This window comes from Prionailurus viverrinus, chromosome B3 (genome assembly GCF_022837055.1).
Source record: "Prionailurus viverrinus isolate Anna chromosome B3, UM_Priviv_1.0, whole genome shotgun sequence".
In the NCBI taxonomy this organism is placed as follows: domain Eukaryota; kingdom Metazoa; phylum Chordata; class Mammalia; order Carnivora; family Felidae; genus Prionailurus; species Prionailurus viverrinus.
The window spans coordinates 8,487,676-8,507,425 of NC_062566.1; the positions used below are offsets into that span (position 1 = coordinate 8,487,676).

General features: G+C 42.0%; 1 protein-coding gene across 8 annotated transcripts in view; it reads left to right on the plus strand.

Annotated features, from left to right (window-relative positions):
• The window catches only part of MCTP2 (multiple C2 and transmembrane domain containing 2), a 239,124-nt gene that overhangs the window by 136,024 nt on the left and 83,350 nt on the right, over positions 1-19,750 (plus strand). For all 8 annotated transcript variants that reach the window (XM_047862403.1, XM_047862406.1, XM_047862404.1 and 5 more), the window contains 2 exons: positions 6,777-6,879; positions 9,223-9,325. In XM_047862403.1, the coding sequence (XP_047718359.1) occupies positions 6,777-6,879; positions 9,223-9,325 (206 nt within the window). The remainder of the gene's footprint in view (positions 1-6,776; positions 6,880-9,222; positions 9,326-19,750) is intronic.

Below are 19,750 nucleotides of genomic sequence, written 5' to 3' on the forward strand. Positions count from 1 at the left end.
TTTGTTTATTTTTTGAGAGAGAACATGAAGCAGGGAGGGTCAGAGAGAGAGGGAGACAGGATCTGAAGCAGGCTCTGTGCTGAGAGCAGAGAGCCCAATGTGGGATGGGGTGGCGGGAGGGGGGGGGGGGCTTGAACTCCCAAACCGTGAGATCATGACCTGAGCTGAAGTCGGACGCTTAAGAGACTGAGCCACCCAAGCGTCCCGGCATGTAACTTTTAAGCACTCATAGCCTACTGTTGACCTGAAGCCTTTTTGATAACACAAAGAGCTGAGTAACACATACGTGTATGTTATATGTATTATATACTGTATTTTTCCAATAGAAAATGTTATTAAGAAAACCATGGAAGAGAAAATTCATTTGCAGTATGATACTGTATTATCTATTTAAAAAAAAAAAATCCACCTAGGAGTGTACCTGCACGTTTCAAACGTGTGTTGTTCACGGGTCAGTTGTAATGACAGTTGTACTCCTAAGGTCAAGAACAGGATGCCAAGGTTCATTAAAAGGACACCTGCCTGGTGTTCCTGCGATGTTTTAGCAAGGATGTCAGAGATGAGTTAGCACGGCAGAGGTAAAAGGAAAGCGTTTTCAAACCAGGGAACAGCATGTTCCAGAGCCTCCAGCGTTTTCCCCAGACCTGCAAGAAATCACGTGCCTGGAGGATTTTCAGGGTGCAACAGTGGAAAGAGGGAGATGTTAGGCAAATGGAGTAGACGGTGCTGGTGGGTTTTTTTTTTTCAAACTTGACTAGTGACAGGGGAATGGAGTCAGAAGAAGGAAAAATTCTTACGTCACTATTTCTTGTATGTTTTCTGTGTTTGTGCTAGAATAGTAGAAACGTGCAAATTTAGTTAAATAACATTTCAGCAAAATTGAGTCCTTCTCTTCCTCTGCGGATCTCGCAGCCCTAATATAGACCCGTCTGTGCCATGCTCTGGATGTCCGCAGCAGTGACGTAAGGACGTGGTCACCTGTGTGACTCCACCGAGGCCTTTCTTTGGATTCGAAAAGCTTGCAACCCACTCAGGGAGGCAGGACGTACTTGGAAAGTTAGACCCAGCACCAACAGAGATCAGCGTTTCTTCTTTGAAAACCCCTCTCGGCTCGTAGCACAGTGTTGTTTACGTTGCCGGGATCATAGAGTATTTGTCGGATAAAGGAGCAGGTGCACCATGCAGTGAAGCGTCATAATTTTCAAGTTAATCATCATAGGGGTTGGGGGGAAAGGGGAGGCGCCGTGGAGCCTCAGGTTGCAGAGAAAGTTCTATGAAGATGATGCATCTTGAACTAGGTCTTGGAGGTGAGTTGGCCTTCGTGTTTTGGTTAGGACCAAGGGTTGGGAGAGCATTGCAGGGAAAGGTCATTCCACATGCAGAATAGGAAGCATATCCGAGCCCCACATCTCTGTGCGCTGGTCAGGGGTGGGGGGAAAGACACATCAACCTCGATAATAGGGTTTGGGAATAGAGGGTAGATCCGGATGGATCGTGTGGGGTAAATTGTCAGAGAAGAAGTTTTTAAGATGAGCGCTTTGTACCAGTATGCAGTGGTAAGGTTTATATGCATATGTTTGGAAACAAGGCGTGAAGGGAGGGTTTATGGCAATTTACTCTGGCATGGCTCTGTGGGCTTCCCCTTCTGAGCCATGATGCTTTACCCTTAACTTCAGGAAGGATCGTCCTCTAGAAACCCTTCCTTCTAATCCTGTCCCTTGTACTGATGAGTCTGTGGTGGCTCCTGGCTGCTAGATGAGAAACAAGAAATGAATTTAAGTGAAAAGTACTAGTCATGGCCTTCAAGGCTTCAAGTTAATCTCTGCATTTATCCACCCACATCTTACATATCCTGATTGCCACCATTTATATTTATTTACTAATATTATTAATTAATATTGTTAATATTTATTTATTATCTGTATCTGTGTGTCTATCTTGTTAATAAATTTAAGGCTCTCATCTGTTTCTTTCTCAAGATTAACCTATCCATTTCTTTTTTTTTCAATTTTTTTAATGTTTATTTATTTTTGAGAGAGAGAAAGAGAGAGAGAGAGAGAGAGAGGGAGAGAGACAGAGCATGAGTGGGGGAGGGGCAGAGAGAGAGGGAGACGCAGAATCCAAAGCAGGCTCCAGGCTCTGAGCTGTCATCACAGAGCCCGATGTGGGGCTCGAACTCACGAGCCGCAATGTCATGACCTGAGCTGAAGTCAGATGCCTAACCGACTGAGCCACCCCGGCACCCAACCTATGCATTTCTGCCAGCCAAATTAAGCCTCCTCCTAAATGTTGGCTTCAAGATTCATTCCCACTCTGGAGCGCCTGGGTGGCTCAGGTGGTTAAGCATCCGACTCTTGATTTTGGCTCAGGGCCTGATCGCACGGTCATGAGATGGAGCCCCGCGTCGGGCTCCATGCTGAGCCTAGAGGCTGCTTGGAATGCTCTCTCTCCCTTTCTCTCTGCACCCCGCCCCCTGCCCCAACAAATAAATAAACATTTCAAAGGAGATTCATTTCCACTATGAAATCTTTCTGGACTTTGACCAACCACGTTAAATTTCTCTGAACTTGCGGTTCCTCTTCTGCACAAATGGCACCAGTTCCGCACCTCTTGATGTGAGGACTGAATGCGGACCTGCCTAAAGCACGGTTATTTGCCCAGAGCGGAAGGAGCCTGGTGGCTCCCTCCATCTAACACCTGCCACCAGGAGCCAGGAATCCCTGCATCTGTCCCTGCATCGGGACATTCCTCGCAGGGGATGGCAGGGACTGCGTGCCTTGGGTGTGCCTGCATCAGCCCCGTTCAGTGAAACACAAGACTAAATACGGAACAGGAATGCACAGACGTGGAATGTGAGACGTGTAAGGAAAATACACAGTCGCAGATCAGAAACTGGACAAGTCTATCTCCTGGCAGGGAGCAGGAGGGAAGCTTTCACGGAAAGGGTGACATTTGCTGAAAAGCAGAGATTATTCTGAGAGTCCCTTAAAGGTAAGGACTTGGCGGTCTCTGGTGCATCGGGGCCTGGTTCCCAAGTGCCAGGAGCAGAGTGGGGGCTTAGTAAATGTCACGTGAACGATGGGACCTCTAAAACACATTTATTACTTGCCGTTCAACTTCCGCACCCGATAGAAAGGTGAAGTTATTTAAATGAGAACCCCCTGCTTGCCATTCCAGGGCTATAAATGGATTGCCGAGTGGTGTTGAAAACTTTTGAGCGCAGGGTTCTAGAGGAGTACCATGCAACTGAGTCGTCAGTGGCGGGACCGTGTCGAGGTGACGTGTGTCTGGATGTAGAAGAGGTCATCTAGGTGTTTTACCTGTGCAGCCAGGTGGAGCAAAAAGCAAGAAGCGCTGTCGCAAGTGTGTGTACGTCAGTTTGCCTGGTGTGTGTGCCCAGTGCCATTGGGAGAACATCTGGAAGTTTCACGTATTACGGGAGATCACTTTTTTCTCCCCGATAAATACATTCATGATGGAAATTTCACCGAAAGCCCCCAGATATCCGGAAACTTGTTAGGGAAGGAAAGCAACCCAGAAAGGATAGATGAACTACTCCATAAATGTGTTTATGTCCTTGTTTCTTCTTCCTCCTCTCTGCCTGTTTATACTGTAATATTTAAAAAAATTTTTTTTTCAACGTTTTTAATTTATTTTTGGGACAGAGAGAGACAGAGCATGAACGGGGGAGGGGCAGAGAGAGCGGGAGACACAGAGTCGGAAGCAGGCTCCAGGCTCTGAGCCATCAGCCCGGAGCCCGATGCAGGGCTCGAACTCCCGGACCGCGAGATCGTGACCTGGCTGAAGTCGGACGCTTGACCGACTGCGCCACCCAGGCGCCCCTGTTTATACTGTAATATTAACAAATGCAGCGTTTTAATGAGCTTTGACGGAATTACCTTCGGAGGGTTGGTGCGGTATGTTCCTTGGAGACGCATAACTGAAGTTCCCAGTTTCTGGAAGGAAGTCTGTTCCTCATTAGCTGGGACAGCTAAGAGTGTGCTGGCTCAAGAGAGAGGGGGCCACAGCTCCAGCCCACCTGTGCCTGCACAGGACCGGCCGTGTCTCTGCCCTGCTGTGGAGTCACCCCAGGGCTTTCATTAAAAGTGTCAGGTGGTTTCCCTGGAGGGACTGCTGATGCAATGTCATGTGGGTGTCTCTGGAGGAGCAGTCCTGACACCTACTAACAGTCTGACAAACGGTTAAGTAGCTGTTTTGAGCCCAGGTTGAGAGCTCCAGCGTCGTCTACCTGAGCGCTAAGCGGGAAGCTCGGGTTCTCTTTCAAGTTCATGGTTGTTAAAGAGGCAGTCTGGAGTCCCTCCCCACCCAAAACCTACCCGCTGCCCTGACAAACACACTCCCCGAGTAAAACTGCCTGGAAATAAGCAAGACTTTACTATTATTGTTATTATTATTATTATTTTGCAAGATGTAGATGGGTTTTTGTATTGGTTTGATTTCGGAACCCAACCCCCTGGAAATTTGGGGAGTTTCCCAGGGCACGTTTGGGAGAAGAGGTCAGAGCCTCCTTGCGTTGACAGGAAGTGAAAAGCCATCACCTCTTTTCTGAGCTCTGGCATTTAGGACCCCGGTACTTGGCTACGCGGGAGCAATCTGATGCTTCCTCCGAATCAGAAAGCACTTCTTGTGTCAAGTGCCACAAAGGAGCAGGAGTAGAGAATTCATATTAGAGGCAGCCACACCAGGGGCCGGTAATAGGAGCATCTGGGAGGCTAGTTTTCCCCGGGAAGCGGAGGCCCCACCAGACTTTTCCTGGGGTGAGATACTGACTGAGGGTCTTGTGCCTGAGTATGTCGAAACACCCTTTGGTTTCTAGTGATTTTCAAGCCGCAATTTTCCCATCTTTGTGGTGATTCTGAGAGCTAATATTAGTTTAGTCAATTCCTTCTCTGTTAAATTTAGACAGGGGCCGTTTCCATGTTATAATTGACAACCCCGACTCATCCGTTTATGTCTCCATGGCTTGGCCATTGTCTACTGGCCACTGAGATCATGGCATTGACTTAGAAGCTTTGGCCAGGCATCCAAGTGTCCAGACCACTAGTCCGTTGAATGGAATCTCCTGTTTAATAATGACTTTTGGGGCGCCTGGGTGGCGCAGTCGGTTAAGCGTCCGACTTCAGCCAGGTCACCATCTCGCGGTCCGTGAGTTCGAGCCCCGCGTCGGGCTCTGGGCTGATGGCTCAGAGCCTGGAGCCTGTTTCTGATTCTGTGTCTCCCTCTCTCTCTGCCCCTCCCCCGTTCATGCTCTGTCTCTCTCTGTCCCAAAAATAAATAAAAACATTGAAAAAAAAATTTAAAAAAAAATAATGACTTTTAGCATGCATCTTCTTTTTTTTTTTTAATATAATATTCATGCAGACTCCTTCACATGATGCACAGTACCTCAGAGCTCCTGGTTATTAAGTTAATTAGATGTAGGTTCAGTGACCTAAATGGTAGGCCAGTAGGTCAAGAGGCCTGAGTACTCTCTGCATTAGACCCTGGCCTGGTATTCCTCGACCATTTGTTGGAGAGCATCTGTTCTTATGCCCCCAATTAATTTAGCACGCACCGCTTTGTAGAGTGTCACTGCTGCAGAGGCCGGCGATGTGTTCATGTTGTATGGACATTATAGAGCCATCCATTCTGTCCCTGACAGTTCCGATTCTAGATCCCTCTGCCAAACCTAACAAAAGGGGAGAGCATTTCTTTTCTTCTTTCTTTCTTTCTTTCTTTCTTCTTTCTTTCCTTTGACAGTAGCTTTCTGGGTTCAGCTTTGGATTTGGGATTTTCTAACCTTTTATTTGTTTATTTATATTGTCTTTTGGAGGATATGTGAGGTGGGGTGGAAAAAGAAGAGGTGAGATGAGAGAAGTAAGGGTCAGGCTTCGTTCCTTTTAAGATAAAAACTTTGAACTTGCTTTATGGAATTCTTTCGCATGTTTTCGAGCAGCAAAAATGCAGCATATGTGTTCTCATAATGTACTAAATGTATAAGATCATAAGTGTTCTTGGCCACTCCCCGCAGAGAAGTTTTACCTCCTAAATAGCCCTGTTTATACTTTTTCTCCCTTCTCTCACGATCATTAAAAGCCTATAGGTTATCCTAGGCTTTCAGCTATCTTATCTATCTATAGGTAATTATCTATTACTATCTATCTATCTATCTATCTATCTATCTATATTTTAAATGTGTATTTATTTTTGAGAGAGCCTTAATGGGGGAGGGACAGAGAGAGGGAGACAGAGGATCCAAAGCAGGCTCTGCGCTGACAGCGGTGAGCCCACTGTGGGGCTCGCACTCATGAACCATGAGATCATGACTCTAGCCGATGTCGGATGCTCAACCGACTGAGCCACCCAGGCACCTGTAAAACAGAAGCTCCTCTCTGTTTGCTGCCTACATTCTCCTTGAGTCGAGAAGAGCTTCTGTTTTAAAACAAATACAAAACTGGACTCCCTCACCTGCCAGATTGACACCTGCTCCTATGTGACCTGTGTGGCCACTGGATGTCAGTCCTGCATCTGGGTTGCATATGAGTCCCTGTCTATTAGGTTCTCCTCTTCCGGCGCGTGTAGATTCTGTCGGTGTCCTGAATTCCCACACAAGACATGCTGGAAAGAGATGCTCACTTTTGCCCTTTCAGCGAGCAGTCTTACTGGTATAAAGTGCATGACTTTTATTCACTTGTCCTCTGTTACTTTTGCGATTCATTTATCTCTGACCAAGGAAAATTCTTGGCCTTGACCAATGTCTTGTGTTCTCTTTCCAGGGAAGAGCGATCCTTTTTGCTTGTTGGAGTTAGGCAATGACCGACTTCAGACACACACCATTTACAAAAACCTCAACCCTGAGTGGAACAAAGTTTTTACATTGTAAGTGCTTTAGCCTCCAGAATATCAAGGAGCAGTTTTAACTTAGAGACCAGTTAGCCGTGATATGTTTGGGGCAGGCTGGGGCTCCTGAGTGGAACGTTCTGTCCATTTTTATGAGCGAAGGATGAATCTTATTATTTTTTTCCTTCTAAACACCTTTTATCCTTTCATTTTATAGAGTGTTAATAATAGATAAGGCCATTTGGAACTGCAAGGGAGTGTTATAGGAGACATTTGTAAGGTAGATCTTTCAGTAACTCAATCTGTTAGTAGGTGGAAGCTTCCATATATCCAGACAAATTCATTCCTGAGTTAAAGCAAATTACACATGTAGATCTGCCTTAAATTCAAGTTTATGTGTGACAACATTATTATAAGGCCTAAAGACTTGTATTATGCCAGAGTCTTTTTGAAAATACAAGTTTTCTGTGATTTCTCAAAGAGTCCCAAAGTCTCCTTGAATTCCAGTTTGTCTGAATGACCCCTGCTCCACAGGGATGCCCTGTCTACTCTTTCAAATTCAGGCATTTAGAAAGATGGATTTATTTCTTGGTTTGCTTTAGATTCTGAGGTGCCTGGGCTTCAAGGGGAAGCACCTGTTGAATTGGGGTCAAATGATAGTTCACTGCCCTTACAATACTGAAGAAATGTTGGGCTTATAACCAAAAGAATACCGTTTGAATGGAGTTGATGATTTCCAAGTAGAAAGTTCTCAAGGGTTGAAACTGAATTCACAATCAACAAACTCCCAACATACAAAAAAGTCCGACACTTTTTTGTTGCACAGGTAAATCCTACCAAACAATTAAAGAAGAGTTAACACCCATTTTTCTCAAACTTTTGCAAAAAATAGGAGAGAAGGAAAACTCCTAAATTCATTCTATGAGACCAACATTACCCTGATTCCAAGACCAGATAAAGACACCACAGAAAAAGAGAACTAACTATAAGCTAATACCTCTGATGAACAGAGATGCAAAAATCCTCAATAATATATTAGCAGGCAGAATCCAACAATACATTTAAAAAAAAAAAACATTCACCACAATCAAGTGCGGTTTATTCCTAGGATGCAAGGATGGCTCAATATTTACAAATCAGTTAACATGCTATATCACATAAATAAGAGGATAAAAACCATACGGTTATTTCAATAGATGCAGAAAAAGCATTTGACAAGGTACAACATCCATTCATGATAAAAATCCTCAATGAAGTAGGTTTACTCACAGCATCATACTTAATAGGAAAAAAGAGCTTTCCCCAAAGGTCAAGAATAAAACAAGGATGTCCTGTCTCACCGCTTTTATTTAACATCTTCCTGGAAGTCCTAGCCACAGCAATCAGACAAGAAAAAGAAATAAAAGGCATCCAAATTAGTAAGCAGGAAGTAAAACGTTCACTATTTGCAGATGACATGATACTCTATATAGAAAACCCTAAAGATTCTACCAAAAACCTACTGGAAGTGATACATGAATTCAGTAAGGTTGTAGGATAAAAATCAATATACAGAAATCTGTTGCATTTCTATATGCTAATAATGGAGCAGCAGAAACAGAAATTAATAAGACAATCCCATTTATAATTATACCAAAAATCATAAAATACCTAGGAATAAACTTAACTAAAGAGGTGAAAGATCTGTACTCTGAAAACTATAAAACATTAGTGAAAGTTCCCAAGGATCTGTGAAAAGTGGATTAACTCTCCTAAGCCAGTTTGCACATTGTCATACGAAAGATTTTCTTGTTTGCTCAACACATTGCTAATGACCATGGCTCCATTTTTCATCAGGGGTGATGTCTGGTTTCTGGTCAACGTAAAAAATGTTTCTAAATATGCATGGGGATTTTTAGTATTTTGCGTTTCAACACTAGGAAATTTTCTATAAATCTCAGCAAAAGTGATTTTCACCGCCCTTTTATTTTTAAGGGAATTCTTCATTAATTTATTTTTTTCCTCATTAATTTAAAGACAGTCTTATTGCCTATTTGGAAGCTACTTTGAAATCACTGTCCTTTTACTCTCCTCATTCTGTCTCTGATTCTTTATCCTCCTGTTTCTTTAATAGTCCTACCCTCGAGTGCGCATATGCATGGAAAATGTCAGAGTAAAAAAGTTGACTTTTTTTTTTTTTTCACAGGGATGTCTGAATCTTCCATGATGGAAGGTTTGGGAATAGAGTTCAGTTTGATTTAATTTTTGGAATTTAATTAAATGGTAGTTTTATACTCTAAGGGCATACAGGCTTAATTAGTGAAACCGTGTGTTCAGATCTTCATGGAACAGACTCCACTTATGTGTTTTTGTATATAATAGGTGGTACATTTCTTGTTTCAGTCCTATTAAAGATATCCACGATGTTTTGGAAGTGACAGTGTTTGACGAAGATGGAGATAAACCTCCTGATTTTCTTGGAAAAGTTGCCATTCCCTTGCTGTCTGTAAGTTACCGTTGTTAATATACAGTTCGTAAGTCATTTTACGGTTGACGGGTTTCTATGGTCTAGGGTTGTTTTATCTTTGTCAGTCTGAGGGGGGGGGAATCCCCCCTGCTATAGCAGGAAACAACTATTTTATTCCTCATCCTTTTCCAGTATTTTCAGTAGTTTCAGATATAAACTAACATAATCTTCTCTGTGTCAGTCAAATATTGCTTTGACCGACAAAAACCTTTCGACTAGTCTTCCAATTTGTTCTCAGTCTTTCCGTCCTAAGGCGGGAGTTTCTGTTTGGTTTCCGGGAATACAGATCCGTGACTGATTTTCCATTCGTTAATGAAAAACATACACGTATTTCTATATTACCTCCTCACTGCCCATTTCGTCAAAGATTAGTTGCTGGTAACTGCCAAGTGGTTCTCAGCTCTACTGAAGACCATTTTCTCAAAAGTTCTCTTTGCCTTCATAGTAGTTAGGTTTGCTCTCAGTCTCAAAAGATGCTTTGCGGAAGAAAGTAGAGAGCTTCTTTTGGAAAAAGTGCCATTTCAGTTAAAAGGCAACATAACAGAAAAAGCAAAGAGATGAATGAAAAAATACCCTAAAAAAGTCAGAGGAGAAAGCACCAAATAATGCCTTTACGTGGACAAAGGAGGGAAGCTGTGCAAAGACTGCATCTGACTTCACCTATTAATTGGACATTAATGTTTATACCAAATGTATTCTTCCAGAAGAGAGAATTTTAGTTTTTCATCCAACCATAAATATGTTTTCTTATAGAGATGTTATGGTCTTATTAGTCCATAAGGCCTTATTTATTTCTTCCCGAAGACTTATTTCTTCAAACTGTTAGTGCATGTTTTAGGAGGAGAGGTCTTTAACCGTGATATCAGACTAGCTCCCATGATGCCTACAGGGGGAAGGAACGCTGCATCCCTCAGTATCTTTTCTGGTTAATTTACCTGGTGTTGAGCGCCTGGTTAATTTCTCGCCAAATTCTCTTCTCCCCAGTGTTCCTCTAGGAAAAGGGGTGAAGCCGCTGTCCTCTTGTAGATTTGGCTCCTGCCAAATGCTCAGACCCATCAGTAGTAGAACACACTGACTCTCAGGGACGAGAGGGCAATTTGGAACTTTTCTCTCTTTTTATTACAACTTTGTCAGTTACTCCTGAAGGAATACATGTAACGAGAGCTTAGGACCCAATTTTAGAGGGACCTAAAGGGACAGGAATCAGAGACCCTTCTTTACAATTCAGTTCCTTTTCTTCTCAATTATTTTGGGCAGGACAGAGACGTTTCTTTTCTTGTTTTTTATTTATTTTTGTTTTTTTAATGTTTATTTATTTTTGAGAGAGAGAGAGTACAAGCAGGGGGAGGGGCAGAGAGAGAGGGAGACACAGAATATGAAGCAGGCTCCCAGCTCTGAGCTGTCAGCACAGAGCCCGACGCGAACCTACGAATCACGAGATCATGACCTGAGCGAAGCCGGACGCTTAACTGAGCGAGCCACCCGGGCACCCCTCTTTTCTTGTTTTTAGAGATAAATCCACAGTAACACGTGTCATTCCTTGCTGGGTAAACACTACATGGTGTCATTTTTAACCTCCCTCTATTTTACACGTGAAAGTTTTGTGTCATTGGTCGTTCTCTGATACCAACAAATTGACCCACTTTCTTCCCTCCCGTCCTCCCTTGTAATGTACAGTGTCTCCATGCCGTTGGGTTAGATCTAAGAAGTTACCTCTGCCTAAATCAGGTTTGCGGTTTCTCAGCCTTAAGTGCCATTGACATTTTGGGATGGGTCGTGGTCTGTTGCAGGGGGCTGTCCTGTGCATTGTAGAATCCCTGACCTCTACCCCCTAGATGCCAGGAGCACCCATCCACTCCTCACTGTTGTGACAATCAAAGATGTCTACAGACATTGCCAACCGTTCCGAAGAGGGGCAAAGAGAACCACTGACCTAACTTAATGCAGTTTTCAAACTGCATCCTTCAAGATGCAAAGTAGAGTGATTTATGAAAGACTTTGTTTAAATGCAAGGAGCCCCCTCACCCTCTTAATTTTTTTCTGGTTGCCGATAAGCTGCCCACGGTCTATTCATTTGTTTGAGGGATAGTTATCAAATGTTCAGCTTGTGCCAGGCATTGTGTCAGGGGGCAATGCTCTAAGAAGGACCGCAGTGAAGGTATCTTCTCCCCCGGAACTTGTATTTGGTTGCAGGAGTCCATAAACAGAACAAACAAATGAGCAAAAGGCAAGACAACGTGTTAGGTGGTTAAAAGGTGCCATGTAGAAAGCAAAGCAGGATACGTTCCGAGGATATGTTCGGGGAAGGGGCACAGTTTTCCATGGACCGACCAGGGAGGGCCTCGCTTCGGGGGGACATTTGAATGAGAACTTTAAGGAGGTGAGAAAGAAAGCCGTGTGAATATCTGGGGGAACTCTTCCAGGCAGGAAATCTTCCAAATCCAAAGGCTCTAAGGCAGTGCCCTGACTGTCCAATTCCAGAAAGATCACAGTGGACAGTGTGGATGGAGTGGAGTAGGCTGGGGGGAGAATCACAAATGTGGAGCAAGACAGGACACAGGGGCAGAGTGACGCGGGAAAGGGGTAAGACTCTGACAGTCTAAAAGTTTGAAGGGCTTTGGCTCTTTCCTAGTGTCGATGGGAAACCACAGGGAAGGTTCAAGCCGGGGGGGGGGGGGTGCTTGCTGTGGTTTACACTCTCTAATTCTGATATTAAAGGACTCTGGCACCCCGAGAAATAAGCCCAGATCTGACAGTTCTCTGCCACGTAAAGTGTAAAGGCAGTGTGGCCTGGGCCACGTTCTCATGAGGGACTTCAGGGCCCGGGAGCGTTGAGTTGAATACGCTTCAGAAGCTGCCCTTTGGAGTGGCTGTTTCAGTTCAGACTCATTTCCGATTGTCTGACTGACGAATCGGGCGAGTGATCAGATCTTACGGTGGATCTGTTTTGGCTCCTCCTGATATGCGGTGGCCCACCTGTTCCATGCGCTCTCCAAACAAATTCATGCTCTACCTAAACTGTAGAGGTAGATATGATAGAAAAAAATGCCATAACCCTCAGTATCTGTAACAGGCAAATTTTAAGTTGTTCATTAATTCAGCAAACATTCAGTTTTTGAGTAATTCTAACTTGTGTTTTGGAGAATATATATATATATATTATATATATATTATATACATGTATATACATATATATTGTATATATGTGTGTGTGTGTATATATATAATATATATATGTTTATTTATTTTTGAGAGAGAGAGAGAGACAGAGCCTGAGTGAGGGGAGGGGGGACAGAGAGAGAGAGAGAGGGACACACAGAATCTAAAGCAGGCTCCAGGCTCTGAGCTGTCAGCACAGACCCCGATGCGGGGCTCGAACCCGCGAACCGTGAGATTATGACCTGAGCCGAAGTCGGACGCTCAACCAACTGAGCCACCCAGGCGCCCCAGAGAATGTATTTTAACATTTATTTAGATCTGTGTTTTTCCCTTTATTTAATATCTACTGAATAATGCTTAATTAACACGTCTTGGGCTGTGCATTTATAATACATTAAATCATTAATTCTCTGAAAACCTCATGTGGCAGGCTTGATTATTATTATTATTATTATCATCATTATTATTACTGCTATGGACAAATGAGGAAACGGAGGTACAGGAAGGATCCTGTTGCTGGTAATTAGTCGGGGCTGGATTTGAATGAGGCAGTCTGATGTCAGAGCCTGGGGTCCTGAGAGGAAGTTATACTTCCATAGTGCGTACCTGTTACGTAGACATCATGCCGAAAGCAATGACCAGGATGTGTTTTGTGCAGCCACTGGTCTCAGTGCCATAGGATGTGGACGGGTGAGACGCAGAGTTGAAGACTGGCCCATCTTGGCTGATGCCTGTGGAATGAATGCACACGACCCCAAACACCTTTTTTTCTTTATCGAGGTATATTTGGCACAGAATGTTGTATTAGTGTGCAGGGTGGTGATGCGACCAGCCTGTATGGGATGCCACCCTCCGTCACCGTACAATGCTATCACAATAGCATTGGCTGTATTCCCTATGCCGTACCCTTCATCCCCAGGACTTCCTGGTTCTACCCCTGGAAGCCGCGACCTCACGCTCCCCTTTACCCATGTTGCCCATCCCCCACGCCCCCCCCCTCTGGCAGCCACCGGGTTGACCTCTGTGCTCACACAAGCCCTGAAACACGAAGTGCTGAAAAGAAGGAAAAGAAAACGCAGAGCGGGAGGGATGGACTTAAGTTTAGGAAGACTTTAGGAAGTGGGGCGTTTGAGCTGGCCTTACAAGGAGGCTGGTGTCGATAATGTGCTAAGTGCATTTCAACCTGTTAAATAAAAAGCCTGTTCTGAAGTCACTGTTTCTTTGAATCAGGGTGAATGGGCCGACTGACTATGGGCTCATTTAAAAAAAACCCACGTTCTAAAATCAGTATATCTGTTAATGGTGGCAGAATTGTGCAAATCATGTACATATGTTTAGATACACAGAATCCAGGCCAGCGGGTCACTCTTCCATATTTTTCATTTTTGTTCAGGTCCTCAAATCAGATAGTTGCTTTTTGAATGGCTATATAGATAGGGAAAACTTTTTACTCATTAAAAACAGAAAATTGCCATTAGCATGGATTATAATCTGAAGACTTCTAATCTGTGCCCATTTTTACATTATTCCAAGCATCTTCTAATCAATAACATAGTAAATATGCATTAGAAAACAAAGCACATTTTAGAGTTTTAAAATATTTCCAGCATAGACACTATCTGCTCATCATTATCCGATTCAGTTAGAGTTGTTTAACATTTCCATCCATAATCAAGTGATTCTCATTGGGTCCTGAAAATCAAGCTGGGTTCTTCTCCTCCAGGAGCATTTCTTTTTCTTCAGACCTATGGTTAGCATTTCAGAATAATGGAACGGGCCCATGTAGGAAGGAAGACTTAGAAAATCCACTTCCTGCAAAATAGGAAAAGCATCTATCTATTTATTGTTAATTCCTAATATCTAAGAGAAGATCGTCTGTCATTTGAGGAGGGTCCTACGTTTTGATACAAATTTGAGACCTCTTGGGCGAGCCATCCCAACAGATGCAGTGGAATTCATGATCAGGAAACATAGGCTTTGTGCAGCCCGTGACAGTCTCTGTGAATCCATGTGCACGAGAACAAGCTGCACCAGCAACGGCTTCACTTAATTAGCTTTATGGGACAAATTTTCTGTAATTGCTTGTACCAAATAAATGCCCATACACATCTTCATTTGCATTTCCAATTAAGTATTTGCCTGTTTCACCTATGATGGGTTTTGTGGATTGTAATGGACACAGTTACACAATCATATTTTTTTTCAAGTTAATGCTGAAATGTTGGCCGTTAAGATAAAGAATATTTATTTTTTAGAGTTTATTTATTAATTTTGAGAGAGAGAGAGAAAGAGAGTGAGTGCAAGTGTAGGAGGACAGAGAGAGAAGGGGGAAAGAGAGAGAGAGAGAGAGAGGGAGAATCCCAGGCAGGCTCTGCAGTGTCAGTGTAGGGGCTCAAACTCATGAACCATGAGACCATGACCTGGGCCGAAGTCGGATGCTTAACTGACTGAGCCACCAGGCACCCCAATAGTATTTATATTTTACTTTACATTAATGTATATGGATGTCTAGCCCGCCTGAAAATTTTAGCGGGGCTAAAATGGCTGAAACACAAACACTCAACTCTCCACCCTGATATGTCCTTTGAAATAAGTTTTTCAAAAGATAAAATAAGGCAAGTTTGTCTTATTGCCCCCGGAAACTAGGAAAGGATACCTTTAATGTGCTGGAATCCTCGTGAACCATTATGTAGTATAGAAGGTGGGTGGTATTTGATGAGGACGGACAACCTAAGGGAGAAAGAATAATGCCTTGTGGGATTCCTCTGATGTCTTGGAACAAGAGTATAGCAAGTATAAATCTGAGCATGCTATACGTGATGGTAAGTGCTGAATGGGTTAAACTTTTCTTTAGATGGAAAAACCTGTTACAATGAGTAGATGCATACAGTTTAGCTACTGCGTCTTTGAGACGGGCCACATGCCGTAACACAGAAGTGAGTGAGCAAAAGTGTAACACGTACATGTAAACAAGGGGTAACTCAGAAACATACAGAGGAGATGATTTTATGGGTCCCCGAACGATTTCATTACCAATGAACATAAGGCAGACATGAATCGTTATGTGAATAATTTCCCACAGAAGTATGTATGTATGTTAAAAAGTATTTGAACTGTAAGAAAAAAAAATTGCCAACTGAGAAACACAAAATGATTATATCATCTGTGCAGTTTTAAAAATATCAGACACACAAAAATAAATAAGGCTGTAATGTGATGTGTTTTGAAGGCCCAGATGTTTGAAATTCCAAGTTCCACAAAGCCAATGCTAATAGCTAAAGCTCCTGCACACCATCCCAAAGCTACTAAATTTCTAGGGCTGAGACCCTGGAATCTATTTTTTTTTTTTTTTTTTAGCAAGTTCTTAGATGAGTTTTAGGCATCCTGAAACAGTGATTCTCAAATTTTAGGGAATAAGCAATAAGCTTAATCTAATATATATGCAGAGACACACACATAAATATATAAATATTCTGCTCAAATACCTATTTATTGTGTTTAAATATTGGTCATGTTGTGGGCTCACGACTGCCTCAGTAGATTCCAAAAAGAAAGAAACGATATTGTGGTCACAGTGTTGGGCAGATATATTAATAGCAAAAATGAAACAAGCAATCAGAACATTTGGTGGGAAAAAAAAAATCCCAAGTAGCTAAGGTAGATAACCAAAAGTACAGGTTACAGACTTTTTAGAAATTAGCAATGAAATACTCTACATACAAACTGTGGATAAAGGCCAAAAGTATTACTCAGAGGAAATCCTTACCATAAATGTTTTCGTAATTAAACAACAAAGGTTGAAAATCAATTAAGCATCATAACAAAAGGTAAACTAAAATAAATAAAATTAAATAGGAGTTTGGGAAGATGAGAAAAAAGAGCAGTAATGTAGAAAATATATAAACAGTATATTTGATAGATCCAAATGTTCGTTTCTTCAAAATCCAATGAAATGGAGAAGCTGCTTACGAACCTAATGAAAAAAAGGAAAGCATATATTACTAAGACTAAGGAAACGAGAGATATAGGGATTGCTATGAAGAGCATAACTAAATTTTACAGAAGAGTACGGAAGAAAACTTGAATAAATATACATACGGACATATCTTGAGAGAATTTGGATGTTGTAGAGGTGTGAGATCTCCCCAGATTACTATAAGTATTTTTTTAAAGGTTGGTTTTGCTGGTTTTTAAATTTTTTTTACCGTCTTATTTTATTTTTTAAGAGACAGAGAAGGACAGAGCACGAGCAGGGGAGGGGCAGAGAGAGAGGGAGACACAGAATCCGAAGCAGTCTCCGGGCTCCGAGCTGTCAGCACAGAGCCTGATGCGAGGCTTGAACTCGTGAACTGCGAGATCATGGCCTGAGCCAAAGTCGGATGCTCAAGTGACTGAGCCACCCAGGCAGCCCGATTACTATAAATATAATACAGCTCCCCATTTGGAAAAATTAAGTGCAAAAAAATAGAGTGAAAAATTATGTTTAAAATATAATTAGAGAAACCTGAATATCAGGTATTGAACGCATTGTACAGTGAAACAATTTAATTATGGAAATATTGGGAAGAAAATCATCAAAGAATTCTACTCTTTTCTCCCTGTGTCCTCCAGTCTTCTCCTCCCAATAAGAAAATAACAGATTCGGGGCGCCTGGGTGGCGCAGTCGGTTAAGCGTCCGACTTCAGCCAGGTCACGATCTCGCAGTCCCGGAGTTCGAGCCCCGCGTCAGGCTCTGGGCTGATGGCTCAGAGCCTGGAGCCTGTTTCCGATTCTGTGTCTCCCTCTCTCTCTGCCCCTCCCCCATTCATGCTCTGTCTCTCTCTGTCCCAAAAATAAATAAACGTTGAAAAAAAAAATTAAAAAAAAAAAAGAAAAGAACAGATTCATATTGTTTAAAGAGCAATTTTTTTCCTTTAAACTGTAAGGGCACTGGCATTCTTACATTACTGAAATGTACTAGGGACATAAAGGAAAATGGAAAATTTGTGAATTTATTCCTTGAGACTAGAAGAATTCTGATATTAAAAAAACACAGAGTTAACAACAGTAGCAAAAAAGAAATCCTACGCCTTTCATGGAAGACCAGTGAGACTTAGCACATTAGGAAACATAATTGTGTAATTTATATTATTCATATATTAACGGAGAAAAAAAAAACTTCAATAGATGCCAAAGGTGCACTTGATAAAATTTAACATCTGTTCTTGATTTATGAAAAAAAAAGTTTAATAAATAAGTAATTGATTTGATGTATCAGAAGTATCACAAACATCAGACTTATTATTGAGAGACCAGAGATATTCTGAATTAATGAACTTCTATACTGACAAAATTAACATTAAGTTTTTTACGTCAGATCCAGCCAATGTAAAAATAAGAAAAATTATATTTTAATGAAGGAAACCATAGTATCTATCTGATAATATCACATTATATATAAATAAGTATAAAGAAAATTAGTAAGTAGCATTTTGGAATAAACAAAGGTCAGTAAAGGTATAACCAGGATCAAAATTAAGAAAAAAAAAAAAAAAGAGTAGCTTTACCCAGTAGGAAAACATTTTAAAAACTTAAAGCACCAAAGGGTTTAATAGCAGGAAACAAACAAACAAACAAAAAACAATTATAATGCTTAAGACCTATGTGAGAAAGTTCTAGAACTGTACTAAAAGACATGAAAAAAGACAAAACAATTGGAGATCACTGTATATATAATAAACCTGAGAGATGAAGTCACTGAGGAAAGGGATAAACGAAGTGATCACCATATAATTGATTCTGGGAAAGTCAGTTGCTTACTCATCAGGGAAAAATGCATCCGTGTGTTACACTGAACACAATAACTATTTTACCATGAATTAAAGGTCAAATACTTGGAATAAACTCCGTAAATAAAACGGCTAATAAAACGGGGAAGTCTTCTGTAAGAAAACCAGGAACGCTAGAGGAAAACAAATCCTAGGAGGTCAATATGGTGAAACAAATGTTGCCATTGTAAATGAAAACACAAAGTAAAAACTGCTTGCCGCATAGAAACAGATGGATAATGTCACTAACATAGAACGCGATCGTTTTTTTCATCTATGAGGAAGGGACGGTCAGTCTAGGGGAAAAGTTGATTCAAACAGGTGTAAATCCAAACAGCTGATAGGCACCCTGGGTTGGCACCCAGTCTTGTCCCCCTAACTGGCTGCGTGATCTTTGACAAGGCACTTAACCTCTCCGTCTCCATGTTTTCCGAGATGACATGAAGGTAATTCTGCCTGCCTCGGAGGTCTGTGGTGAGGATTTCAGTGGTTTGGTGAATATATAGTGAGTACAGGAGCACACTGTATGTGCTTCCAAGTATAATCAATCATCTTCATCGCCCTTGTTTTAGTAATGTAAATGATCAAATTAGGTTAGCAGTGGGATTAACAAATACGGTAAAGATTTTTCATTTCCAGGGGTTCTTAAGAGTAGAAAAAGGACTCTCTCAAACGCTGTGGGACAGAACCATCACTTCGTACAAGCCTGGTAGAAGGCACTTAGACAAAATGGATTAAAATTTAATATACACAACCTCTGAGCATCTATATTCTAGGTATTTATACCCATGGCCACACAGATGCTAAATGCCAGAAGGGGGAATTGAATCTAAATCTAGCTTCACAGCCCTAGCACTGTCCACTGTTAATAAACATATGAAAGAAAATGTTCAGGCTCATTAGTTGTTAAAAAAAAGAAAAAAAACACCCACATATTAAAACAACCTGAGGACATTTTATTCCTCTGAAATTGCTGTATATTAAATAAAAATTCCTGCAGTTGGCCACGTTGCAAGGAAATAGAGATAGGCTTATTCACTGAGGCTAGGAGTATAAATTAATACAGAATCTGAGAAGGGCTAATTGACAATACTTGGCCAAACCCACAAAAAATAGGTATGTGCTATGACTCAGCGGTTCCACTTCTAGGAATTTGTTTTTGGGAATGCATCATGGATGCACAAAGGTGGCTATGTGTAAAATCATCACGGTGTTTAAAGTGAAAAATTGGAAACGGTCTGGGGCGCCTCGGTGGCTCAGTCGGTTGCGTGTCCGACTTCAGCCCAAGTCATGATCTCACGGTTGGTGGGTTCAAGCCCCGCATGGGGCTCTGTGCTGACAGCTCAGAGCCTGGAGCTGCTTCGGATTCTGTGTCTCCCTCTTTCTCTGCCCCTCCCCCACTCGCACTCTGTCTCTCTGTCTCTCAAAAATAAATAAA